The sequence below is a fragment of the Pogona vitticeps genome, chromosome 9 (assembly GCF_051106095.1).
Source record: "Pogona vitticeps strain Pit_001003342236 chromosome 9, PviZW2.1, whole genome shotgun sequence".
Classification (NCBI taxonomy): Eukaryota; Metazoa; Chordata; class Lepidosauria; order Squamata; family Agamidae; genus Pogona; species Pogona vitticeps.
In genome coordinates this window covers 12,698,213-12,725,992 of record NC_135791.1, presented here as the reverse complement: position 1 = coordinate 12,725,992, position 27,780 = coordinate 12,698,213, and the positions used below count along the sequence as shown (strand labels likewise).

The following is a 27,780-nucleotide window of genomic DNA, read 5'->3' as shown; positions in this document are numbered from 1 at the left end:
ATATTTCACTTACTTTCAAAGTTCTATTAGGATCACTTTAAGTGGGTTCCGACAGTACATAGCCAACCAACCAACCAACCAACCAACCAACCAACCAACCAACCAACCAACCAACCAACCAACCAACCAACCAACCAACTAACTCTACTGTATAGCTATAGCTGTTTGATGACTTGTGCCAAAATCCTGTTGCCAAATTACACAACAGACGCAACTTGTAAAATTGAATTGCCATAACTCAAGAAAATCTCTGTAGGCGTTACTTGTCATGCAACTCAGTATGTGACAGATGATTCCTGTGGAGATTTCTTAATTGAACACCAGGGAAAGTACAGTAATGCCTTTTGCATATCTGTGCAACAGGATTTTGGCCACTTTAATCATTGTGGCATCATCCTGTAGAATCTTGAGATTTGTAATTTGGAAAGACTCTTAGAATTGTCTGTTAGAGGTTCTGCTAGTGATCTGCTGAACTACAACAGAGGATTGTGAGTACTTCATCAAACTATAAATCAAAGGAATCCGAAGATTGGATCCATGACAGTTAAAATGAGTATTGAACTGCTGTAACTGTGAAGCATAGATAAACTTCCAGAATCTTTCCCATGATTGGGAAACTGGAAGTGGTTTGTGGTTGCTGTTAATGTTATTTGTGTTCTTACCATTTACGTGGAAAAGTATTTTGCTGTTTAAATTGTTATATTTTGTTATATGTGTAATAGGTACTGAACTGCACTGTATGCACTACTGGAATTGACACCTGTGGCTGTGATAGGCAAAGGCTTCAAAGACCCTGGAAGGAAATGGGACAGTGAGCATCAGAGAACTAACAAATTCAGCTCAGAACAACAAGAACAACAACAGAGGATTAGTAATTTTTGTGCAGATTGTTCGTGATCCTTATTTCAATGCAGGGGTGGGAAGTTTCAGGGAGTTGAATTCCAAAAGCATATAAGAGAGTCACTGTTGAGCCCTATTGTCTTGGATGTCAGCAGTACCATCATCTCCTGACCCAGGGATATGGTCAGCTTATGTCCTCCACCTGTTGTAGGAGTGTGAGTTCTGGCACTCCCATCCAACACAGCCAACTGGAAAAGAACCTAGGACTAGCAGCCCAACCACATCTGGTGCCTGGAATTGAATGACATGCAAAAGAATACGCGTTTTCTGAGCATCTGGTGTAGTTAAAATGCCCCAAACCATCTGGATCTCATCACTGCCAAGAATAGTTAGGCTGCACAGACCACCCAATGTAGACATTTTACCTAAAAATACATATGTTGATTAGATTCTTACTCTTGTTATTAAAATTCATTGCACATTCCTTCAGAGGCATTTATGGGATTGCTTTACATCAAACAAAGTCGGCTTGAACTGCCTACCTGGAGGAGCTCTAAGGAGGATAGCCAAGGTCGTACGGCTGGCATGTAAAAGTGAAGCTAGACTTCAAAGTGTTCAAGAATATCTCTTGACTTCAAAATGACATGCCTTCTCCATTGCTTTTCTCAGAAGCCAGAGAAGCCGATGAGAGCCCAGCCATACAGATGGAGGAAATGGTTACTATGGTTACTGTTGTCATGCCATAGACTATTAGGACAGTATCCCCAGTAGGATTCATTAGTCCATCTATCAATATTTGAAACTCTGGTTTTCTTGAGTATTCCTGATCAGAGTTTTGGTATTAGAATTTCTTCTGCACCTAGGCGCAATCCCACGCTTAAAATAAGAGTTCTGTTTCTCCCTGAGTTTGTCAGGGATTGGTATTACGCCTGCCTCCACTTCGTTTTTGAAAAAACACAGGGTTGAAGCCAGAATTTGTCATGTTTTGAGGAGACCCGTTGAAATAATTGAAACTGAATATCTATCAAGCCTCATTGATTCCTGTACGTTCCTCTAAACACAGCTGAGGCTGGATTCAGATTACTGGAGTGCAGTGGGTGGGATGGGGAAGGAAACAGTCCAATGGTGAAAGGTTATTTCTGTATGAAAAAGCATTCTGAGACAGAAGAGATGTATGCATCTTACTCTGTGGGACGTTCCTGGATTAGGGGGTCAAACTGCCAGTTTATCCTCTAAAAACCCAGCAGCACCAAATTGGTGCTGCTGAACTCCAGAAATCATACATAGAAGATGGCTCTCTCACTTTCTCCACAGGTGCCTAGCTCCCCTTCTTCACAACGTCTTTTCCACTCAGTGCGCAAACCCAGGAAAAGCCGAGAAGCACAGGAGCCCCCATGAGAATGAAATAGGAATACACTTTCCTGCAGTCTTGGGATACTTCTTACCACTTTTGCAACTGCTCATATGCTACAGCTCTGTTCTGGTAAAAGGCAGAAAGGTCACCAGCAGCAGAGGATTTTGCAGCCCAGGCAAGCACGTTCCTCTCTCCTCTTTTTTGTAATGTTTGCTGCTCGGGACCATTTGAGATGGCCTCCCTTAACCCAAAGCCCCTCCCGCCCCCACCTACAGAAGCCTGCACAAGGCTCCATGGTTTCAAGACACCATCACCACCAGCAGAGGATTTTGCAGCCCAGGCAAGCATGCTCCTCTGTCCTCTTTTTTGTAATGCTTGCTGCTTGGGGCCATTTGAGATGGCCTTCTTCCTCCCTCTGCCCAAGCCTCTCCTGCCCCCACCTACAGAAGCCTCCACGGAGGCTGCCTCACCTCCAAGACACTGCCACCAGCAACAGAGGATTACTTCCCCTCCCTCTTTTTTGTAATGGCTGCCACTGTGTCCCCGCGGCCCAGCTGATGTCTGCTCGCGGACCGGCACTGGGCCGTGGACCGGGGGTTGGGGACCCCTGCTGTAAAGGACCCTGAAACAAAAACGAAAGTTTTCACCATGTACTACTGTCTACATATAAAACATGAATGGGGAACATATGACCTTCTTGATTACATGTGGAGCACAACACAAATCTTCCCTCACTGTTCGTCATGCGAGCTCTGGCTGAGGGATATTGTATTCTAATAACATTTAGAGGGCCACACATTCTCCATCCCTGGAATTAAATGTATTATAGAGTTACGTAATAACTTTATCCGACACTCCTCATTGTTTACTGAATCACATCCATCAGCTGGTATGATACATGCTTTTAATTGGAGAAGAAATTTTGGAATATAGAGCACTATAATATTTAAATTATAAATAAATAAACAGAGTGGTTAGTAATTTTTCATTAGCTGGCAGTGGATGCAGAAAACAGTATCCCAGGATGCTCTTGTAAAGCAGGAAGCTGTGTGCTGAGCAGACTCCAAGTGGTTTTCTGTCCCAGATAAGTCCCATGTCTTTCCTCATCTGAGAGCAGTGCCCGTAGTTGCGTCTTCCAGACCACGTGCTGGCAGGCTATGAATATTTTAGTGCGGCTCCACTGCACTGTCTTCAGGTCCCTCCAGTATTATTCCTGGTTGGTGTTGACGTTAGACAGATGTACAGTTTGCACCAAGATCTTGGCACAAGTTGAATACTGTTCTGTTTTATTATTCAGTGGCTACAGCCTAGGACTGATAAAGTTTAAGTGCAGGCAATTCAGAGATTCCAGTCTAGCAATTCCTTTCTATCCTTTAAATGGCTAAAAAACCTGAAACTGAATTCTTTCTTGCCACCAGGTTACTGCTTGGGAAATGGTAAGTGCAAGTGACAGAAATATATACAGTAGGACCCTCCTATCCATGGAGTCAGTATCCGCTGATTCACTTACCTGCTGCCTGAAAATTCTAAATAAAAAATGCCAGAAATATGTATTTATATGTATTTCCAGGGTATATTTACCAGAACTGGCCACTATTGGGAGCTAGAGACCATGCAATGTATAACATTCAATACTTCCACATTTTTCGGCATCTGCGGGGGAGGGGCTTGGAACCAATCCCCTGTGGATACTATAGTCTTGATATATTTTGCTGAAGTAGGCCTATTATTAAGTTGCCAAGTTTTTCTTCAGTAGCATCCTGAGCTGGAATTACACCATTGCAATAAACTGGGGGAAATTTACCGTATTTTTCTGTTTATGAGATGACCCCATTTACAAGACACCCCCCCTTTTCTAAACCAAAAATTAAGCAAACTTAGCTTTGAGTATTCAGCCTCTGGGCTCAGATCACTCAGACGTTAGGAGTCCCTGTTGAATCTGAGCCTTCAGGCTCCACCTCCAACGAGGTGTGTTCCAATTGATTTATTCAGCATTAGCTGATGTCAATTGCACAAGGCTCCTGACTGTAGGAAGCTAAGCCTCTTGAGTGGAGGCAGCTAAACCGCATGATTGAAGGAAGCTGTTTACAGAGGCAAGGTACGGGCCGTTTTGTTCTCAAGCTTACCTCTGTGTAAAAGACGCCCCTCAATTTTTAGTGTAATGATTTTAGGAAAAAGGTAGCATCTTATACATGGAAAAATATGAGAAAATATTTCCTGTGGGTTAGCTGCAAACAAGCTTCTAGCACATGTCCAGGTTGCATCACTTTTTTCCGTATTTTATCCTAGTACTCCACAGTGTTGGTGGGCATGCTGTGAGCTTGTCAAGGGCTGGGCACAAGGTCATATGACAGGAACATTGTGCCCTATCTCCACCTCCCTTTTGTTTTTTTTTAAGAAAGGTGTTTGTGTGACTGTTCAGATATGTGATTTTTCAAAAAGTAAAAGGAATCGATCCTCTCGTGTGCATGGAAGCACAAAGGAAAAGACGTCCAAGGCACATGGGTAGTTGAGGATGATCAAGGGCTGGTGGTGAATTGCAGTTGGTGGCTTACAGATAATTATCTTGCTTGAAACTGTGAAAAACCAGACCAGAAAAGAATCGGATTGGCTCCATTTTGAGCCTCAGTGGTGTTGTAAATTATGACAGGCTTAGTGTTGTAAGTTACGACAGGAATCACTGCAGATCTGTTCTGGTTTTTCTGGGATGTGTAATTTTGGCCCAGCTGTCATTTGAACGATACTGTTCTGTTTGGGCACCAATTCTGGAGTAGTATTCTCCCCTTCTCCCTCAGTCACTTTCTGTTATGATTTAGATAGGTTCATTTACTATACTTTAAAATAGTTAGGTCTCCTTGCTGGGAGACAGGTAGCCTTCAATAACTACTACTACTACTGCTGCTGCTAAGAGTACAGCTTATATTGCATTTTATTTTATTTTATTCTATTTATATCCCGCCTATCTGGTAACACGACCACTCTAGGCGGGATATAAATATAAATTTTACACTCCAATAAAATCGATAATGTACAAACAAGCAAAAAAATTATCAGTGGTCAAAAAGAAATAGCCAGCTGCTAAAAGAACAGCTAAAAAGTTCAAATAAAATGGTGGTCTCTGGTGTTTTGGGCTCCAGTCCCCATCAGCAACAACCATTTGGGTCAATGGCCAGGGAGGGTAGGAACTATGTACAGAGAATAAACTAATATTATATAAATTTCTTCTCTCATATCATTTTCATGAGTTAGAAGGTCTGATGGACCAGTCAACCCAGCTAAACTGGACACTCCCAACCAATGTAACAACCAACGAAACCTTCCTGCTACTTCCTGCTGCATGCATTGTTTTAACGTGCTTAGCTGACCCACTTTTAAAGACTTTTGCCTCCTCCCCACAGCCATATCTCCCCCCACCACTCATTTGAAAGGTGCCAAGAGGAAAGGCAGATAAGGAAAACATCAACCAGGCGTAGGAGGGGAAGAAGAGGTATAAAATTGGAGCAGTCAAATGTTTTTCACGTAGGAGACTCCACCGCACAGGATGGTTGAGAAGTGATCATGGTATAAATGTCATAAAATGTCCATATGGAAAACTAATACAAACTGGTAAAAATACATCAAGTCCTGGCATTTTTGAAATGAGAGCGTGTTCTTATTCTTCCTGGCAACATGATTCAGTTGACGAGAGTTTTATGTTGATGTCATGATGCAGGTTGGCAATGCAATGTCAAGTCAACGTAAGGGTTCTATTTATTGCCTTCATGAAGGGGGGGGGAAATGCCCCATTTCCCAAGAACAGAAGAAGAATCATGGTGGATCAGAGCAAAGGCATCTCCAATCCAGTCTAGCCCAGTCCAGCTCAGAAGTCTATTCTGATGTGGGAAACCCATGGGTTCACCATGAATACTTCGCTGCTGAGCAGCTTAGTGGTTTATGTATCTGACTGCAGAGCTGAAGGTTGGGAGTTCAATTCCCCACTGTGCCTCCTTGAGAGAGGCTGGACTTGATGATCTATATGGTCCCTTCCAGCTCTGCAGTTCAAAGGGTTGTTGTTGTTGTTGTTGTTGTTGTTGTTGTTGTTGTTGTTGTTGTTGTTGTTGTTGTTGTTGTTGTTGTTGTTGTTATCTGGTAGACTAGAGGAATGGAACAGAGTGTCTTTTTTTCTATTGGGTTAAATTTGAGTAAATCCTTGCATCTGGTTACCTTAGAGATTGTGTGTTTTTGTGTGTGTAAACAATTTGTCTCTTAGAAGAGACTTCTTTGGTGGCACCTAATGCTCCTGAGATTTGCACTGTAGCTGTTATGAGTAAGCATGTTATATCACGAGACTTGTAGAATACACCTGCAGTTTCCTAATAAGATCTTTCACATGCAGAAGGAGCGATGGTGTAGTGTCTGTTTCTATTTGTCGCACTTCCTTTTCCACAATCATTTGCCTCACTGGTAGCACAACAGATTTTGCACTGAGTACATTTGCGCAAAAGAGAGCATGCATACATACTTATGCAGTGACCTTTACACAGTCACACATATGAACAGGCTTCTAGCTGTAGAAATTATTTGAAAGCTCTTTGTTGAAGCTGTGCTCATTTTTGCAAGCCTTCGTGACACAATGCCGGTTACCAGGTGTTTTATTCTTTAATAGGTAATGCAGATATTGCACAATATTTAAAATTGCATGTTTTATGAGAGTTGCACCCTCACACTGAAATTTTTGGATCGAAGAGGTTTATTAACATTCATCAACAAGTAACTGTAAAAACCTATATCTGGTTTTGATACTATGTTTTTACTCTAAACTAGATCAGTTTGTATTGTTATTCACACAAAAATAAATCCTAATTTCTAAAGGCGTTCCGAATTCTGGATCCTAAAGCATCTTTACCAGATACAGAACTTCCTGCTCCACTTTTCATTTAATCTTCTCAGGAAATACGTTAAACTGCTGGACGATCTGATGTGTTTTATGTGTACTTTGTCAGAAGAGCTGAACTGGGAATTGTTGTTTACTGGAGTTGTCAACCTCTGAACTCAGACATGCGTTTAGGGACTGGCTTCTTCAAGTTTTATCACATATTTCTATGGTGATATTCTTGCTCTTCTGATCCAGTTTAAAGGAGGCTGCAGTACACTAGTGCGTTGCCTTGTCCCATCATGTGATTACCAACGGAGTAGGAGAATTAGAACAGTGTGATTCTAATATGTTGTCAGCGAAAGCTCAGGTTTTCTTCTGAACAAGGAGACTTCCTGTGGAGTTGTTAATGTTGTTATGTAAGTCAGGCCATGTCTGAATTACAGCAACCCCATGAATTATTGATCTCCAAAAGATCCTCCTGTCATAAACAAATATGCCCAGATCTTGAAGACTAAACGCTGTGCTTTCCTTTATTGAGTCTATTCATCTCATAGTCTGACTTCCTCATTTCCTAGTGCCTTCAACTTTTCCTGGCAATGTTGTCTTTCCATGTGTCTAAAGTACATTGTATAGCTATTCTTGCCAGAATGTTACAAATGGCTCCTGGTGTACACTTCTGAATGCAATTTCAAATTGTCATCATTTATTTATTTGTAACAAATAAACATAGATGGTTCAGTCTGTTTCAAGCCCAAGTCATCTTTATCAGTCTCACAGGTCCATTTTATTTTTTTCACCATTAAACTGCATAGTTTTAAAAATCATAAAGATCTGCATTATTTTGTGTGGTTTTTTTTAATGCAGGTATTCCCATTTGCACAGTTTTTCTTTTCATTTTAATCTAAAATGCACATTCTTATATGCGTTTGGAAACTAAATAACAGAATTCAGACACCAAAAACTAAGGAAGACTTGATTCTGAACTGTTTATTAGTGAAAGAAATAAAAGTTTGTTTGGTTCACTTAAAGATGTAGATTAAACAAAATTTGGGGCATCTCTCATTGAAGAGCCCCTGTGGTTTAATGATTCTTCCTATGAAGCTCACCATAGGCCAGACTAACCTATTCTACTGGGTTTTGATGAGGTTTAAATCGTGTGAGTGAGCTTTATATGCTACCCTGAGGTGGGATGGAAATAGGTAGTGCAAAAGGTATTTGAATATTTTCTCATATTAACACATGCCTGCATATGTAAAGTGAAATCAGGCTTCCTCCCAGAAGTGCTGGATTTTTCAAGCCAAGAAATGTTGTTTGTCTCTGTCTGTCTGGTTGATTGATTGATTGATTGACTGATAGCCTACTTTTCTTTCAACATTTGCAAGGTGTCATACACGTTTCTTTCCTCTGTTTTATCTCCACGAAAGCCCTGTGAGTTAGGCTGACTGATGGGCCCCAAGTCACCCATTGAGCTTCAGAGATGGAAACTTGAGTTTAGGGGACTTGCTGTCAAGTTGGACTTCAGTTGCACTAGCAACTTGACTTGGTCTTGACTCAGTGTTTTCCCTCTAATGATTTAGACTTGACTTGCAACTTGGAACCCACCTACTACAGTGGTACCTCGATTTATGAACTTAATCCATTTTGGAATGACGTTCGTACGTCGAAAAGTTCGTACGTCGAAGTACCATTTTCCATTGAAATGCATGGGAACGGAATTAATCCGTTCTAGCATTTCAAAAAATTACCTTTGGAAGTCACAGAGGGCTTTCCCCCCCAACATCGGAGAAAGCCCTTTGAGAGCTCCGAAGGCAAAAAGGCAGGGAGAAAGGGTGGGAAATTTGAATTTCCAGCCCTTTCTCCCTGCCTTTTTGCCTTTGGAGCTCTCAAAGGACTTTCTCCGATGTCAGGGGGGAAAGCCCTTTGAGACTTCCGAAGGCAACAAACGGCTCCATTCGCAAAAAATGCCATTGACTTGCGAACGGAGCCTCGACCTCGTTCGTAGGTCAAGGCTCTGTTCGCAAGTCGATTCCAATTTTTGCGAACGGAGCCGTTCGTAAATTGAAAAGTTTGCATGTAGGGACGTTCGTAAGTCGAGGGTTGATTGTACCTCCATTTTTTTTCTGGAGGGAAAAGCTTGTTTTTAATAGGGACTCAGACGTGGAGTTTGGAACTTGGGACTTGGTACCGAAGACTCAGACCCAAAGACTTGCCCCCCTCCCTGCTGAGCTTCATGGCTGACTGCGGACTAAATCGTGACTTTCTCACTTCCTAGTCCAGCGTTTTAGTGATTTCATTACACTGACTGGCAGAATAACGCTTCTGTAGACAGTGAAGGTCGGCAACTGTGATGGCATGCCTTTGAAATATCCTCTTGCCGTGTAAACTGTTTTGTGCCTGTGCAGCAGGGGTGGCTCTTAGTCTAGCATTGAACTACTGCGCTTTAACACTCTTATGGACACTGCCTTCCTCTGAACCTTTTCTCCCAGGCTCAGAACTGGAGGAATGAAAATTTTGAGCGGCCCATCGACCTGGAAGGCTCTGGAGATGACTACTCTTTTGAAGACGAAGAAGTTGAAGAAACAGAGGAATTCTATTCAGGTTCAGGCTCCGGCTGTGAGTAAGATCCTGACATCTATATCCTAAAACAGAAGAGACTTATTAAAGGGAGAGTGAAGGAGGCTGGAGTCAAAGGCTCCTAGATCCCTCTAGGTCTTCCTAGTGGTCCTGCTAGGGCTGGGAGTGGGGGGTGGAAGTGGTCCTTATCAGATCCCAAAGGTGCATATAAATAATGCTAGCATTGTAGAAGCTTACAGGTAAGGAGCAAAAGTAAAGCATGCTGCTTACTCTCCATATAGGTCTCTTTGGGTTTTTCTTTTTTCTCCAGGTTTAAATTTATTTTCTCATGATTCCCTATTAGTTTATGATTTTCCAACAAAAAAAGGGTGTGAAAATCTTTATCCATTTTCACATGCATTTTGCATAATAAATAGAGGCGCACACCCTTTTATCTTAATATATGCTTTGTTTTTCAGGCAATTTTTCCTACTCAATTTTTGGAGAGGTTGTTTTTGCTAACATCTTATCTACAGAGATGCACAAATGACTAGTACACCAGGCTGAGGGGTCCTGGGAGATGCATTAAAAATACTATTGGAAAGTGAAAGGAAAGGGAGAAAGATTGAATTAGAAACAACTAGTTATTTATAGTTCATTAACTTCCAAGCTTAGGTTAGTTTTTGTTTATGAATCTTACTACCAGCCTGTCATTCCTGTTCGTTTTCTCCAGTATGGTCACTTCTCTGAGTGTGGTCACTTCACAAGGGTTGCCTTGACTTCTCTTCCAGATTTTGAGCAGGAGTCTGGGATCAAGACCATTGTGCGGGTTGCCACAGATGCCCCCATTCTCCTTGCCACAACTTCGGCTGTCATGCCCGCCACATCAGTGCAGCCGGTCGGCACCCCTTTTGTGCCATTCCCTACAGCAGGAGCCACCTCTGGTCCAGCAACGACGTCCAGTTTCTACATCCCAAGAATGACCGAGGCTCCAGCTGTCACCATCCAGAAAGCAGTGGGCACGACCACTGCTACCACCGTCCAAGATGTCACTACCGCTACAACTACCACTGCCACCACTACCGCCGCCACCACAGCTGCTGCCACCACCACAGCCTCCACCACAAGCACCACCTCCATGCCAACGATTGTCCAGAGAGTCCTGACACCTTTTATCACAGTTGTAGCCACAACACAGTCTGTTACACTTGAAACCCCCTCTGCTGCCACTGCAGCCAGGATGGAACCCACGACAGATCCTCCAACCACCACCAGCACAACAAAGGTTCAAGGGACGCCAAAACCAAGCACCACACAGGAGCCGGAGTTCAGTGAAAAGAGCACTGAGCTGCCCCAGCCTTTGAGCCCCACAGTAGCTACCAAATCAGCCCAGGTATGAGAATGGAAGGATGGGGCAGGGTCTGTTTAGCTGTTCTGATTAAAATTGTTGTCTTCTGCACAGCCTTGGAAGTTTAACCTATATAGGTGCGGGGGTTTCTGCAATCATATTGGCAGATCTCTCCCTTTCTCTTTCTTTTTAAAAAGAATCTTAAAAGTTGCATGGGGTGGAGTAGATTGGCTCAGGGCATCGGTATTGGGTGGTCAGGTTTTAACATTTTCTTACTAGTTATTGTTTCTTTAGCTGCCTGGATAGCTTAATGATTTAGGTGCCGGGCTGGGGAGCCAGAGGTTGGGAATTTGATTCCCTACTGTGCCTCCAGGGAGAAGAGCCAGCCTGTGTGGCCTTGGACAACCTTTGCAGTCCCAGAGAATGCTAAACTACTTCTGCGTACCCACTTTCTATGAAACCCAAGAAGGGTTGCAGTTAGTCAGAATTGGCTTGATGGCATATGAGTATTATTATTGTTGTTGTTTATTTTTTCTTGAGTTGAAATTTTGCTTCAGAGAGTTTGTTCTGTTAGACACATTTGTATCCCACCCCTTCCTTCATGGAATCAAAGCAGGACATGTGGTCCTTCTCCCTCTTTTTATCCTCACGGCAACCCTGCAAAGTAGGCTAGAAATTCTGACCTAAATCCTGTTGCTCAGTGTAATCCAAATTGTAACTTTGTTTGTCCCTCATAAAAAAGTGTCCCTGGTGTGATTCTTTGGACATGTGTACATGTACCAAAACAGCACGCAAACGTGCCCGAGAATCACAGCCGGGATGCTTTGATTACTGGCCAATAACAGACCAAAAGTTACATGTTGACTTATGTTAAACAACAGGATTTGAGCCGCTAACTGGCACAGGGTCACCCAGAGACCTTTACGTCTCCATATCCTGGAATCAAATTGACAGCACATCATCATCATCTCATAACTGCAGAATTGCAAAGGATGCAACTGTCAAGGAGGCACAGTGGGAACTCAACTCCCACCTTCTGGCTCCGCCAGCTAGGGACCTACACCACTGACCTATCCAGCATCAGCATCGTCAAATTGACTGCACATCATCATGATCAGAGCTTGTTACAGACTTACTGCCAGGCTTGAGGGGGCCAACTTGGTGGGTAATAGCAGCCCCGCCCCGCAACTCACATGAGAAGTGAAATCAGGTCATTTTGAACTCTGACCTTAATGGTCCAACTTGCCTTTCCCTTCAGTGGTTGTCACTTTGCTTTGCTTTCTTTAGAATGTAAAAAAGAGATCTGGCTGTTTTGGTGTAATATTTCTTCTCCTTTTGCTAAACAGGCCCGTGAACATCTGCCTCAAAGCCCCACCCTCTTAGCTCCCCTGGAGAAATAGTCCTTCCTGGATCAACTACATGTGATGACTGTAGTATTTATTGAAAGCACAGAAAAAATTCTTTGCTGTCGGCCATGGGTGGCGATGGGGCTTTTTTCCTTGCAAATCACTTTTATCAAAGGAATCTCCATAAAAGTAATTTGCCTGAAAAAAAGAAAAAAAAAGAAACACTGACATTTAGAGACATGACAGGAGCTGCTGAGAAACCTGATCCATCTCCCCATCTGTCTTCCCTATTGAAACAAAAGGGATGATGACATTTTTTTACTATTGCTAAATATGAAAGAGAGGTTACAAGGATCAGTGGGAATGATATATATTGTAGCAAATGCCCTGGGTAAGCAGGTGTTGGATTAATAAGTCTGTGAGTCCCTGATTCTTGCATTTATTATATCTTTCTCCTATCATTCTTCTGAGGAAGTCAAGATGGTGTTCAAGATGTCATCCTTGTAAATGGATGCATTGGCAAGTAGCATAAACCTGTCAAACAGCCTCAGTGTGCACATTGCAAAGTGCTAGTGCAAACCATAGCAGGGTAGAAATGCTGTTTACAAAGCACTCGGACATGCATGCTGTACAGCAAGAGAAATGGGAGTTGTGTCGCTGGCACACTTTCACTGGCGGAACTTTCCGTCATGCTAGAATACACAGTTTAAGCCAGTGAGTCTTCGTAGCGGAGGAAAGGTGTGGATGTGGGCCTCTCCATCCTTAATCCAATGCTAGCTCATGAAATTTAGCAGTGTGGAGACAAACTTTCATGAGCTATGGACAGTTAAAAAAACAAAGACCTTCCAACAAACAGTATCCTGGCAGTACATTTAAAAAAACACAAGATTACTATTCAGTGAAAATTGGAAACAGTTACCTGGATCAGGGGAATTCTTAATGCTCCCTGCTAAATTTCAGCTGGCTGGATCACTGATTATCTACAGTAGTTGGGGAGCCAGAGGTTGGGAGTTTGATTCTTCCTTGAATAGAGCCAGCCTCCCACAAATAGAGCCAGCTTATGTCACCTTGGGCAAGCTGAACAGTCCCCTTCTGTGTGTCCTCTACTTTGAAAACCCTGAAAAGGATCACCATAAGTCCGAACTGATTGGACGGCACATACTTATTATTATCCGTGGCAGGAGTAATGGCCTCTGTGGCTTCATGGCAGATATTGGCCTTTCAACTTGGCAAAATTGCCCACCTTTGTACCAGTTATTTTTTCATCCTGGTTGTCACAGGCATTTGGCTAGATTTTTACCATCCCACTTCTGCTTTGTTCCAGCATTTCTAGGAATCCATTCTATCCATTGTTCTAAACATTTCTACAAGGCCTTGTTTTAAAACTAGACTCTCTCCCTCCCTCCCTCCCTGTTTCTCTTTCCTCCCACCTTTTGAATTGTTGCTCTGTTTCAAGCTCAGGACAAGGGGGCATAGTCGAAGTGACAGGAAAAGTTACTTTGGGGAATGACAGTTCCAAGAACATCCCAGCCAGCAGAGTCAATTTTTTTAATGCTCTAGGTAGAATTGACCCTCCATTTCCAACAAGATCAGAGCCAGCCTGGATTGTGCCTGGTCAGATGGGGAAGTGTCAGAGGGGGGATTGGGAGATTTCCCGAAAGCCCAACACAACAACTGATTGTTCCTGAGCACAATTCTGGTCTGCTCAAAGAAGGATGGGTGCATGTGCTGAGCATGCATTCACAGTCAGCACATCATGAACTCTGGATGTTTTTCTTCACCATTAGCGTGCCATGTTCAGAGGCATGTGTGTCTGTCCACATCCCTAGCCAGAAACTGGAAGTTATTTTATGGAAATATAACCCTCAAGAGTCACAACCACTGCCATGCTGTGTGGGGGATTCTGGGAGGTAAAAAAGGTAAAGGTTCCCCTTGACAATTTTTGTCCAGTCGTGTTCGACTCTAGGGGGCGGTGCTCATCCCATTTCCAATCCATAGAGCCAGTGTTTTGTCCGAAGACAATCTTCCGTGGTCACATGGCCAGTGCGACTTAGACACGGAACGCTGTTACCTTCCCACCGAGGTGGTCCCTACTGATGTACTCGCATTTTGCATGCTTTCGAACCGCTAGGTTGGCGGGAGCTGGGACAAAGCGACGGGAGCTCACTCCGTCGCGCGGATTCGATCTTACGACTGCAGGTCTTCTGACCTTGCAGCACAGAGGCTTCTGCGGTTTAACCTGCAGTGCCACCACGTCCCTTGAAGATTCTGGGAAGTATAGTTCAAAAAACTATTTTTTCTCATCCCTGTTCATATTAGGCTTACATCAGTTGAAGCAGCTCTCTAGCTCATCTGATACCTGGCAGTAAGGAAGGCAAGTGTACCTTGCAGCATTTTGTAGCATATTTGTGTCTGAAAACAGCTTTTTACATCATGTAGTCCAACTGTATTCCCCTTATCACTTATAAAAAAAACCCACTATTTTTCTTCAATATCCTTCAAGATGGCCTTCTGTAAAAAGAAGTCTTTCTCTCCCCAGGCCTGTCATGAAAGCCAATTTCTTCACAGTGGACCTCTCCTAGGGGTTTCTCAGTTTTTTGTTGTTGTTGTCACCTCCAGTCTGCTCCCAAACCGACTCACAGGGCAAACTCGTTTCATGTCTAGTCCCCTGGATATACCTGATAAACAGAGCTTGGTTCAAGGGGATGTGGATGCTCAAAAGTAGCTACTGCTCTCTGCCTCCCCCTTCTGGCCACTCTTCTTAACAGGCAGTCAGGCTGCTCCTCAGTGCAATTCAGTAATAATAATAATAATAATAATAATAATAATAATAATAATAATAATAATAATAATAATAATAATAATAATAATAATAATAATAATAATAATAATAATAATAATAATAATGACGACGACGACGACGACGATGATGATGATGATGATGATGATGTCATCTCCCCTGGAGTGTACCTCCTCATTTGCCCAGGAACATAAATCAGAAGGGAAGTAAGAGGGGCCACAAAAGAGAAGCCAGTCTGTGTGGATTTGTTCCCATCAGAATTGCAAAGTCTGACCCAGACAAGACAGTGTAAGAAATATGATCTTCTCACAGTAGTATTTCCGCTGGTTTTCTTTCCTGTGAAGGAGAAGGTAGATATAGGAGCTCCAGGACCAATGTAATTTCCCCCACTAGTTTGGATCATATTCAAGAAATAGAAAAGAACATGGTGTTTACCTTATAACTGTGTTTCTTCAAGTGGTCATCTGTAAACTCAGCTCTGCAGTTCTAAGGCTACTATTATCACCTATGAGGTTACTGCACCTGCACAACAGTGTTCCAGAACCTTCTATGCTGAGTGCTGAGTTTTGGTGAGAGCCCCCACCCCTCTTCAGTAGTATGCCTATTCCAGCTCTTCATTCCAGTTTCTCTCAGTCCCATGTTTACCAGTAAGGGAAGAGGCAGATGGACATCCAGGAAGGAAGGAAAGTGGTTATGTGAGGACTACCTGAAAAAAATACAGTTACATCTAAGGAACTTGTCTTTCTTCTTCATGGTCTCTGTGAACTACCCTTATTGGAGAAGAGCAGGCTTTCTGTCGGAGGAGACTGTCAGTCAGTGGAGAATTATGAAAAACAAGCTCTGCCAAAACTTGCATCATTCTTGTGCCATACATCCTATCAGTAATGATAACTGTGTGCCATCAAGTCAGAGCATAGAGAATACAGAGAAGTGGTTTGCCCTTCCCTTCTTCTGGGGTCGCCCTGGGACAGTTCAGCTTGCCCAAAGCCACACAGGCCGACTCTTCTCCCAGGAGACACAGCAGGGAATCAAGCTCCCAAACTCTGGCTCCATAGCCAGATCCCCAATCCACTGAGCTATCCAACCAGCATTCAATCTCTGTAGTGCTGCATGAATGGAAGTGGTTGTGATCAAGTTGCAGCTTGGCAGAGGTCCTTCCTCTAAGGAAGGCCGCAGATGCGGCTGTGGTAGAGTGTGGCCAGATCTGTAAAGGCGTGCCTGCAAGTTTATAAAAGAGGACAGTTGTTGCTCCAAGCCACTTGGAAGGTCTCTGAGGTGACAGTGGGAGTTCTCCCCCCACCCCCCAGGCTCTCTGTAGCAAATAAAGATGGGCTTTCAATGATGAAAAGAGGAGTCTGTGACATATAGAAAGAGAGAGCCTGTCAGACATCCAGGAATGAAGCATCTTCTCCAAAGGTGTTGGTGGATTAGGATAGGATGTCAGTAGAACAGTATCTTGGAACAAATGAAAGAACAATATTACTTTGGGGAGAAAATGGTAGTTCTGCCTAAATCCAGTGTTATCTTTATGTAAGGTAAAGTGGATCAATGCACAATGTGCAGAGTTCACTAGCTCTCCTATCCAATTTTATTGAGACAAGGGAAGTTATTTTCCGGGACAAAAGTCTAGGGTTGTTCAACACTATTGATTCGAAGGGTTTGCGTGAGAGCTTTGCAAGGACAAGGGAGATGTTACATGCAGCAATAATTGGATGGGAGGAAGGAAGAGCACTTCCTAGACCCTTTAGGAGTCACTTGTGGGTGGAAAAAAACAGGAAGGAGAAAGTGAAATGGCAGAATTGGCAGAAATACTGGCCAGATACACCAGGATGGAAAAGGGGTCCCCAAATCTTTCTCTGCAAGTTGCAGGAGAAAATAAAATACAATGGGGATAGATGTGGAGTCTTTACTCCCCTTGTATTTTAGAGAAAATGTCTAGAGACCAGTCTATTTACTTTTTATAGGACGGGAGCATGGAACAGGAAGACATGAGACATTGCTTTTTCGAGAGGGCTGTCCTTTCCAGTTCTGTGATTTTAAATTACTAAAGAATTAATGTTTAAGAAAAGCAATTCTTTGGTTTTAGATGATACTTACATTTGTAATGTAATACAATTATACTTACAGGGCAGTGTCACATAACACCTGTGGGGCATGGTGCCAAACTGGGCTGAAATACCAAACTGTGGTTCATGCCCATCTCTACTCCAGAATAATGTTACTTAGCTCTCAAAACAGCTGCTTAAATTTTCTTGCCGCACAACATCAATGAAGGCAGACTGGTTGTGCAGGGAGGGCATCAATTCATACGGAGTGAAGTTGCTTTATAATACCCTCTTGCAGGTGAGATCGTATTTTTAAAGGTGGAGACATCCAAGGATGTTTACATGGTTTGCCTGTAGGATTAAACCATTATTGTTTTAACCAATCACAGATAAAGGAAATAAATGGATCAAAACAGTAAAAGGATTTCTAGAAAACAAGATATCTTTTTTTTAAAAAAAAAATCAAGTTTCTTTTTCACTTCACACTGTTGGCTGACATTCAGCTTGGGATCTATAACAATTCCAAGGTCCTTCTCACTCAAATTATTACTGAGACAAGTATCCCTAATTTTGTAACTATGCACTTACGTTTTTTTCCTTTTAAGTTTACAACTTTACACTTTTCCCTGTTAAATTTCATTCCGTCGTTTCCAACTCAGTGCTTAAGTCCATCTAGATAATTTTGAATTTTGTTTCTGTCTTCCATGTTATTGGCTATTTCATGTAATTTTGTGCCATTGCAAATTTAATATACATTCCCTGCACCTCTCATCCAAGCCATTAATAAAATGTGGAAGAGTACTGGGCGCCCAGGACTGAGTCTTGTGGTACCCTGCTTGTTACTTCCTCCCGGTTTGAAAAGGAACCACTGATCATTGCATATGTCCATTCACAGGCAGCAAGCATCAATGTTGACCTTCCAGGCAGAGTCTGGCCTTATTTTGGAAGCAGGAGCAGGACCATGAGGGGTTGGGGCAGCCCACCTTTGCCCCACACTTTTTCCATTTTTCTTGTTCTCTCCCACAGGGGAAACCTCTGGATGTGACCCCTTCCACAGCAGTGAATAATGAACTGGAAGCCCCTATCAGTGGCGACTTTGAAATCCGCGAGGAGGAGGAAGTGGCGGCCCGGACTGAGCTCAGTAATGAAGTGGTTGCCGTGGTTACCCCAGCAGCTGGACCAGTGCTGAGGAAGAACGCTGAGCCGGGGCTCATAGACAATACGATAGAGTCCAGCAATTCCGCTGCCCAGCTGCCCCAGAAGAACATACTGGAAAGAAAAGAGGTGCTCATAGGTAAGGCAGGGGCCACGTGGATCGCCATGGGCTTTTGGGTGTGCTGCATGCTTCTCAGATCATAAAAGGTCAAGGCCTCTGCCCTGAAGAGCTTCCTGCCTAAAAACTTAGGCAGTACATTTTAGGCAGGGTAAGCAGCAGAGGAAAGTAGCTACACGGTAATGGCATATAAGCAACAGAAAGAGCATCCAGTGATTTCAGTTCATTGTTTGTGTCCTCTATGTATTCACTCAATGGGTGTTCTGCGCCTGTGCAGACAATCTTTTGGAATGTTCCGGAGCCTTGGCCTCCCAGAGTCTATAATTGCAGGCCCCGCCTGTGCACCTCAGTCCCTTTCTTCCCACGGCAAGAGAAAGACATCCTCGGCTTGTTCCGGAGCCTTTTTACTCTTCTTTCTTTTTATTTCTTTGTGTTCCCCTTTGTTTCTTTGTAGTTGCTTAAGATTGGGAAATGGAGGAAGGGAAAACTTTATTTTTGGAGTCCTACTTTCATTTCCTTTCCCCCCTTGACCCCCATTTCCCCCTTTTCTCTTTCCTTCAGGGTTATTTTCACTTTTCTGGCCTCTTCAGCCTTGAAGGAACTCTGGTCTGGCTCAGTGAGACACCATAGGCAGTGTTTATTTTATTTGGGCAAAGGGCATCTTGTCCATTCCTACTCAGTTTACAGAGGCTTTAATAAATGGACCCTTAAAAAGCAGGCAGCCCAGGCTACAATCCCACCTTTGGGAGTGATCCTTGCATCATTCTCTGAAGTTCCACAAAAAAACTCCTGTGGCAGGGTTGGAAAAACAGTTTCCTCCTCCATCTGAAGCGAATGTTCTGCCTTCAACATCCAATGATTCCTCAAAAATCAAAAGCCTTGAAACCAAGGATTGATTTAACAACTAAAAAACAGTGGAAACTCCCTGAGGCTGATTGTGACAACCCTCTTACCTCACCCCTCCAAAGTGGCGGAAGTGCTCGCTCGCTCCCTCACTCCATTCTGCAGAGGTGCTTGACTGACCGGCTGACCCCATCTACGTTGGTGGGAGAACTGCCTAGCTCATAGATCTACAGCATGTCGTTACTGTCTCCTAGGCTACTGACTCCAAGTCTATCACCTTGAGATAGGCACTTCTCCCAACCCTCTGAGGCTGTGAGGGATATGCAGGGACCTCAATCATTGAGTTTGTCCCCTTGATCTCCTCTTGAAGTCTTCCACAACCTGACAGAGCTCCCAACCCAGTGTGAAATTGACACTGTTTCCATCCATGCCTCACAAATGGAGGACATACCCCCCCCTTCTAGCATGGGCTCTTGGTTTCTCCCCATCGAGACCACTATTGTTTTCCGGAACCAAGCTATCGTAGCCTCAGACCATCAATTTTGAGATCTTCCTGTTCTAACTCATGCTTCCCTTGATATCAGTCCTGGTATCCTTCTCCATCACTGAACCTCAGACATAGGATGGAATATGTCTTGCTTCATACTTTGGTCCTCCTGACTGTTTCTATAGGAACATGGACCAACATTCATCCCTTTACAGATATACGTGATATCATTCACCTGCACTTTCTGCTTGATAGCGAGACTATTCAAGTCCATCTCCACAGCCTTGATATCATCGGCCTGCAGTACCACATGCCTCTGCTACCACAGCCTATTCAAGCTCAGCGTCATGATCGCTGCTCCTCTGCACTGGATCCCGGTGTCATCCCTATCCTGGACATCAGTCCCACAAATATAAACAGAACGCACTCCATCTGATTGCCCAACACCCTCCGGATCCCAAGTTTCCACTTACCTATTTTTGTTTTTGTCTGCCAATCAAATATTGTACCTTGTTCTTCAAGTTCTTCCCTTGATTTCATACTTAAGTCCTCTTTTAACAAATATGTATATCTCAAGATATAGTTTCTTCTTTTCCATTAATGTTGGTTGTATAAATGCTTTCGTTGGTGGGAACTGCCTCAGAGTATTTTCACAGCTCTCACATCCTGAAACAGCCTCATATAGATGTCTTTGCCTCTAGTGTCAACAAGAAAAGCTGCCTTTATTGCTCTTGAGCTGGCATAAGGAGGCACTCCATGGGAGACACCTTTGCTACCCCCTGGATGCCTTCTGTACAGGTTCCTACCGTTTCCACTGATCCAGCACACCACAATCAAAATCCAACCAGACAGCTCCGAAGTCATTCTAGTGACTCCATGGTGGCCGAGATAGCCATGGTTCACAACCTTGCTCCTACTGTCCAGTAACAGGTGGCGTCTTCCTCTCTGCCGCAACCTTCTTATTTGCCAAAATCACTTGGTTCAGCACCCGGACACCCAGCGTCCCAGGCTGACAGATTTCCCTCAATAAAGGACACTTTGGTCCAAGCTAGGAAACCATCCACTAGCAGGCTTTACACTTACAAGTGGAAAAGTTCCTCACATTTGCATCCTCCATCAAAGCCTCAGCCACTTCCACATCTTTGTGTACCGTTCTGAAATTTCTGTTGCATGTTAAACAATCTGGACTCTCACTTTAAACCCTAAAGGTCTGTTTGGCTGCAATAGTCGCTCACCAGCCACAAGGCCATCCCTCCTCACTGTTCTTCACAGACCCAACTTTGAACAAGTTCCTGAAGAGATGGAGGAATGCTTTTCTGGATGTCAAACATCTGCAGCCTCCTTGGTCTCTTTCTTTGGTTCTTGCTCGGCTTACATTGCCTCCATATGAACCTTTGGCAACTACTAACTGGAGACTCCTCACACTCAATATGGCCTTCCTACTGGTCATTATGTCTGCTCAGGAGGCAAGTGAGCTGACAGTTTTCCGGTATGGCCTTCCATATGTGCAATTTCATAAGGAAAAGGTTACCTTATACAGTCGTGCCCCTCTGGACGATTACCCCGCTCTACAACAAATCTGCTTTACGTTGACGTTTTTGCGATCACTTTTGCGATTGCAAAATGATGTTTTAAATGGTTTTTGGTGGTTTTTTTGTTGTTGTTTTTTGGCTGTGCAATGATCGGTTCCCTGCTTCAGGAACCGATTATCGCTTTGTGACGATCAGCAAACAGCTGATCGTCGGGTTTCAAAATGGCCACTGGTTGAAGAAAATGCCCCCCCCCCGCTATTTTCTAGGATGGATTCCTCACTTTAAAGGCACCAAAAATGGCTGCCGTATGGAGGATCTTTGTTGGACAAGCAGGTATTCAGCCCATTGGAAAGCATTGAACGGTTTTCAATGTGTTTCAATGGGTTTTTTATTTCGTTTGACGACGTTTTCGCTCTACAGCGATTTTGCTGGAATGAACTAACGTCAAGCGAGGCACCACTGTACACTGACTCTTCTTTCCTGCCCAAGGTTGTCTCCCCCTTCCACATATCTCAGCTGCTGGTCCTCTCTACCGTCTATCCTTCTCCAATGTCAAACCTGGAAAAATGACACACCTTAGATGTCCTGAAGCCTTTTCCATCAGTGGATATAGCCACAAGGCAGTGGAGGTTTGAAATCGGAGTTTTCCTTCTCCTAGATGGGCTGCTTTCCAAGGCTGATGAGCCCCACCTACCTGGCAACTCTCCATTATGATATGGAAAATGATAGTCACTATACTATCCATTTGAACGATCAAATGTTGCCAGTGGACCATTTGTTGTTTATTTAACCTGAGTCAACGTTTCCATGAAAACAGGAGGTCAAAGCCTAGACCTGCGACGTCGGTGGAACCAATTGTATTGGCTCTTGCTTTTCCATTTGACTATTTCAGCAGCATGGAGAGGGGGAACTTGCTGCTTGAGTAACAGCCTATTCTCCATATTATTTTACCCAGGTTTCGTGCTCTGGAGAAGACACTCATACAGAGCACGTTACCATGGTCTCTCGAGACTGAAGGATGCCTAACATATATAACCTTAGATGTCAGAAGAACATTGGCATTTTGCCTTTCCCTTACCAAGGATTTCAGACTGACATCAAGGCTGTTTATGTGTTACCAAGGCCCGGCCAAAAGTCACATGGTCTCCTCTCAGTGTTTTTCTCACTGGGTTGCTGGTGCTATCACACTTGCTTAGAGATTGGATTTATGAACACAAAACAATGCCTCTTTTGGCAGACCTGTCCTGTCTGCTGTACTGGCACGACTCCTTCCACTGACACAAAGCTTGCTAAGTCACCTGTTGTGCGAATGTGTAGAGGCCACAAAAAAGAAGAACAGGTTACTCACCTGTAACTTCAGTTCTTTGAGTGGACCTCGTATGTATTCACACATCCCCTCACTCCTCCCTGGTGCCGTCTCGCCAATCTTTCTCTGTTTCTTTGTGGTGGACACAGCAGGAACTAAGGTGCAGAGGAAGGGAACTTGAGGTTAAGGCTCTGGAACATTCCAAAGGATTGTCTGCATAAGTGCAGAAAACCCGTCGTGTGAATACATAGAGGTCCACTCAAAGAACTGAAGTTACAGGTGAGTAATTAGTTCTTTCACATGCTAGAATGCAGTTAATGTTTGTTTTAGGGATTTAGTTGTTGTAGTTTACTTTTGGGTTCCTCTAGTTTGTCCCTCAGGGAAGTGTTCCCAGGGTGGCTTTACAATAAGAATAAATGAGATTTGAAAAGATTTTTTTGGACTAAAACTCCCAGAGTACCCGCATCAACTTGGCCCAAGGGTGCTCTGGAGGTACTGGTCCAAAAAAAGTAACTTCTCCAAGCCATGGGGTGAAAAAAAAGCAAATAAATAAATAAATAAATAAATAAATAAATAAATAAATAAATAAATAAATAAATAAATAAATGAGTCGCATGTAATTATTAAATGAACAACACAAATCAACATACTAATAAAATAAATTGTTAAGAATTAAGGTATAGAAACATGCATAGAATAGACACACACACACACAAACAGACAAACAAACGTACAGACATAATTAGATGGATGCACATGGCTGAACACAGGGGCTTTGCCGGATCGGATTTGTGCCACATAAAAAAGACAAAACAACACAAAACTAAACTTTGGGGCCTGGTCCAGCCCCCTCTGAGTATCCTGGGAAGGGAACTGGTTCCCAAACCTTCCCGTGATTTATCTACGGAGAAATAGCAGAGAAAACTGCCTACTGTGGGGAGTGCCCAATATGCCTCTCTTTGTGGAGCCCCTGTAAAGGAGAGCCTTCCTTGAAAATCCAAGGCACAGGGAGATGGCAAGCAGCACCGCAAAATTAGTAAGCGCATAAGCAAATATTAAAAAAAGGAATGCAATAAAAATACAATAAAAATGGAAATACTGCCAAAATCGTTGACAGTTTTACTCTGTCTCTGGAAATAATAACATGGAGAGAAAATGCTTGAGGAAATAAAATAGTCTTTCTCTGGCAGCACCAAAATACCATTCGCGTGGGTATAGAGAGAGCTTCTAGGGGCCCACTATCGAGAGCATCCCTTCTACGTACCTTATTGTACAGATGAAACGATTTGTAACATTATATAACATTCACAATTGCTCACACAGAGATTTGTTCCCACCTTGTTTCTCTGTTCATTTAGAATTTCATTGGAATGTGTTTGTATGGGCGTGAAAATTCTTATGCTTTATTTGAAATATAATTTCCCTATATGTATGCATTTGGGCAATCTTATTTTCCTAACGTACGCTTTTCTTTCCTCTGCAATACTGCCTATTTTTAACACATTTTTGATTAGAGAGCTATGTTGCAAAATTTGGAAAAGTGTGAAAAACAAAAGAATAATTGTGTTCTGGCTCACATTATTTCATGAAGTATCTTGGTTTGCTTAGCAATGTAAACCAAACGCCTCCTCCACCTCTGTTTTTCTGAAAGGCGGACCACACATCACTAACAGTTCTGTTTGTTAACCTATCAGGGCAGACAAAATATGGCAAGTAACTTCAATAGTCTGATATGGTATAAAGCAGTGGTTTTCAGACTTCTGCTCTACTAATTGTTCTGTCACACAACCTGATCCCCACTGCAATCAAAAACAAAAAAAGCCCCCTTCTTTTAAAAAGGACCCTTATGTCTTTACCTGAATTTTCTCCCTATGTTTACAATTTAGCGTAAATTGGCTGCCAGTGGAGATGGAAGATTAAAAGAAACACGGACTTTCCTCTACTTAGAGACATGTAATCTCTGGCATGCAGGGCATTTCTAGGAAAGACATGGTGACTGTTGTAGAATAGACGCTTAGTAATTGTCACAGCAACCCTTGTGGCACCTCCAATATCTGTGTTATACCAGTGGCACCCATATGAGAACCATGGGTAGATGACACCTTACGGATTTCCTGAGACCCAGCCATCCCATACTCTTTCCATGTCTCCACTGAGCAAAGTCCCCTTGCAGTCCATCCATTCAAACACCATACGAGGCCAACCTACTGTTAGTTCGAGTTAGGAAGCCTTCTCATGCAGCAGATGAGGAGGCTGGGTTGGGGAGCAGTGGCAACGACCACTGGTTCCTGGTTCTCCTCTTTTCTTGGAGGAGAGGCCCGTGTCTGCCACATTGCCAGTGCCACAGGCCCTAAACCATTGGCTACCAGGGATGGGATTTTTGTGATTCCCCCCCCCCTCCATTTTTAACTACAGCACCCAGAAGTCGGCTGGAATTGCCCCAGCTAGGGTTCTGGGGCTTTAACCCCTCCCCAAAGCCTCCTCGGGTGTTTGATATAACGGATGCAACAATTATACATAAATGGAAAACGCACACACACACATTCTGAGTCTCAATGCAGAGGCACTGGCTATGCAGGCCTGTGCTGGGTGGCACTGCAAAGCATTAAAGGCATCATAGCTTCCTAAGGAGCACCCTCTGCGGAACACAGGAGTCAAGGAGAATACTGGACCCCTCCCGATTCCTTCCAGTGCCACAGAGGTTAGCCCTACTCAGCCAGTTTTTCGTCTTGGGAAGTCAGAAATAGGGGGATTTTTTCCTCATTTGTACACCAGTTAAATACCTTAACTGGCGATGCTTCAAGGTCAGAAGACCAAGCAGTCGTAAGATCGAATCCACGCACAGAGTGAGCTCCCGTCGCTTTGTCCCAGCTCCCGCCATCTGGCAGTTCGAAAGCATGCAATTGTGAGTAGATAAATAGGGTGGGAAGGTAACGGCGTTCCATGTCTAGTCACGCTGGCCACGTGACCACGGAAGAATTCTACATGGGGCAATTCCAGAGGAAGACAGTGCCCCAGTGCCAGTTTTAAAGCAAGGTTGTGCCAGGCTGATCGGCTGCTATAGGTGGGAAAGAGGGAGGTGCTCTCTTGTCCTTTGACTAGGGCTGCATCTTAGGGTCCAGATGTGGCACAGCTTCCAATATCCTGCTCACTCTCCCTCTTCACTCTTTATTTGCAGCTGTGATTGTAGGCGGAGTCGTTGGGGCCTTGTTCGCCGCCTTCTTGGTCATGCTGTTGATCTATCGGATGAAAAAGAAAGATGAAGGAAGCTATACGTTGGAGGAACCCAAGCAGGCCAGTGTCACATACCAAAAACCTGACAAACAGGAGGAGTTCTATGCATAAAATCCGAACCTCGAGTGCCTCGCTATCTCTTTCTCTCTCGATGCTGTCTTTTTTTTTAAAAAAAAAATCAAAGCAAAACAGAAATCTCTTACTCTTCACCCAGCCTATTCTCTTTCTAATCAAGTCTGTGAGTTTTAACAAGAAAGGTAGAAGGTTTTCAAATACACCATTTTTAAAAGTATGGCACGTTTCTAAAAAGGAAAAAAAAGTAGTTCTGGTGTTCGAAAACATTTAAAGGAATACCTGGCATGTTGTGCAAACAGGAAGCAATTTCAGTACGTCTTAGCTGTGCTCTTTAAAGGAATGCTTGAGTTAGCAGCTTTGCCAGAGATGTCCTGGATTCACACCTTCCTCAGGACTAGAACCTTGACATTTTTGAAAAACAAGGTGGACAGTTTTGCTTTCTGGCACTTTGTAATATTCTTCAAGACAAGGGTTTGACAACACTGACTTTAAGCACAAGGAGAAGTGACGTACGATGGTCTGGGCTACTCGCAGCCACCTCCTTCCCAAAACAATGAATTCTTTCAGAGCTGTGCTTTTGGATTACTTCTGTGGTGATTGCACATGGTGTACGGATAACCTCTTCTTGATTGTGCATCACTTTCTTTCCGACGGCATGTCCCTCCATTCCATTTCTCTTCAACGCCAGACACTTTCCGTCAACCTGCCTGCTGCAAGATCATTCTAACTTGTAGAGGTTTCCAGTTAAGCCTTATACCCAGATTTTTCCAACTGGGTTTCACTGTGACTTTGAAAACTCAATGTCCCACAGTATTTGCAGACATAGGCGGTTGGCCAGGAAGACTTTTATAGGATATTAATCATGGGGGAGTGGGGATTCATGCAGAATGAGGGGTGGGGGAAGGCAAGCTATGTTCTAAATAGATCATGTTTAACACATATCTAAGCAAATAGTGTGGTCATTTCCGTTTTTGTCAAGATCTGAACACTGAAGAGGAAGAGCAGAATGTTGTGAGTGTAGTGTGCTCTTCAGGAAATCCTTGGTTCCCTGTGTAATAAATGGATGTAGGTCAAAAGGTGAAAGAGTACATTGGTGACTGATGGGCAAGCCTGTATCCCGAAAACAGTAAGCATCAAGGAAATAAGAGTAAAATTTCACATGAATCTGTTCTGCTGGAAAGATTTAGCAATGTTTCTGGCATCTTGATCAAGGGACCAGTTTTAACCTGCAGTTTTGGAGACAGCATAGATCCTAATTGAGTCAAAAGCTCTAATTAAGCTAGATAAATTAGAATAGTGGATTGTATGCAATAAGAGAAAAGAAATCAAAGACCATCGTTAACAATGACATATCAGAATAACAATATGACATATCAGCAAGAAACACCAAGTGTCCTCCCCACCTCTCCCCCCAAAACACAAACAAACAAAAAACAGCACGGATGGAAGTGAAAGTTTTTTGGGGGGCTCTGTGAATGGTAAGTGTGTTTTGCTTAGGTGTTCATAACAGATCGTGGCAAGGTGTCAGTTGCTTTTAGAAAATATTAACATGGTTGCATTGACTATACACACTCCCTGAACTGACTGGAACTCTACAAGCAAATGTGGTCATGTTTAAGCACAGCTTGGGGAAGTTGCTTTTAAAAAAAAAAAGCTATAACTCCTAGAACAATCCAGCCACCCAACTCTGTATTCAAAGGTTATTGCATCAAACTTGGAGAATAATTGAAGTTGCAAAGGGATAATAAATAAGCTTGGCACACAGAGAAAAGCTAGGAACTACGCTTAACTTTTTTCCCCCTAAGAAGGCAAGGAAAAGGATATAAAGCTACCTAAAAGACTGGGCAAAGCTACCAAAGGGAAAAGCAGAAGGGGTTTGTAGTAACGGA

General features: G+C 43.3%; 1 protein-coding gene across 1 annotated transcript in view; it reads left to right on the top strand.

Annotated features, from left to right (window-relative positions):
* The window catches only part of SDC3 (syndecan 3), a 145,929-nt gene extending 118,962 nt beyond the window's left edge, over nucleotides 1–26,967 (top strand). Inside the window, exons 2-5 of the mRNA XM_072980163.2 lie at nucleotides 9,536–9,662; nucleotides 10,394–10,995; nucleotides 18,168–18,435; nucleotides 25,761–26,967. Coding sequence (XP_072836264.2) covers nucleotides 9,536–9,662; nucleotides 10,394–10,995; nucleotides 18,168–18,435; nucleotides 25,761–25,927 — 1,164 coding nt within the window. The 3' untranslated portion in view covers nucleotides 25,928–26,967. The remainder of the gene's footprint in view (nucleotides 1–9,535; nucleotides 9,663–10,393; nucleotides 10,996–18,167; nucleotides 18,436–25,760) is intronic.
* The last annotated feature ends 813 nt before the right edge of the window (nucleotides 26,968–27,780 follow it).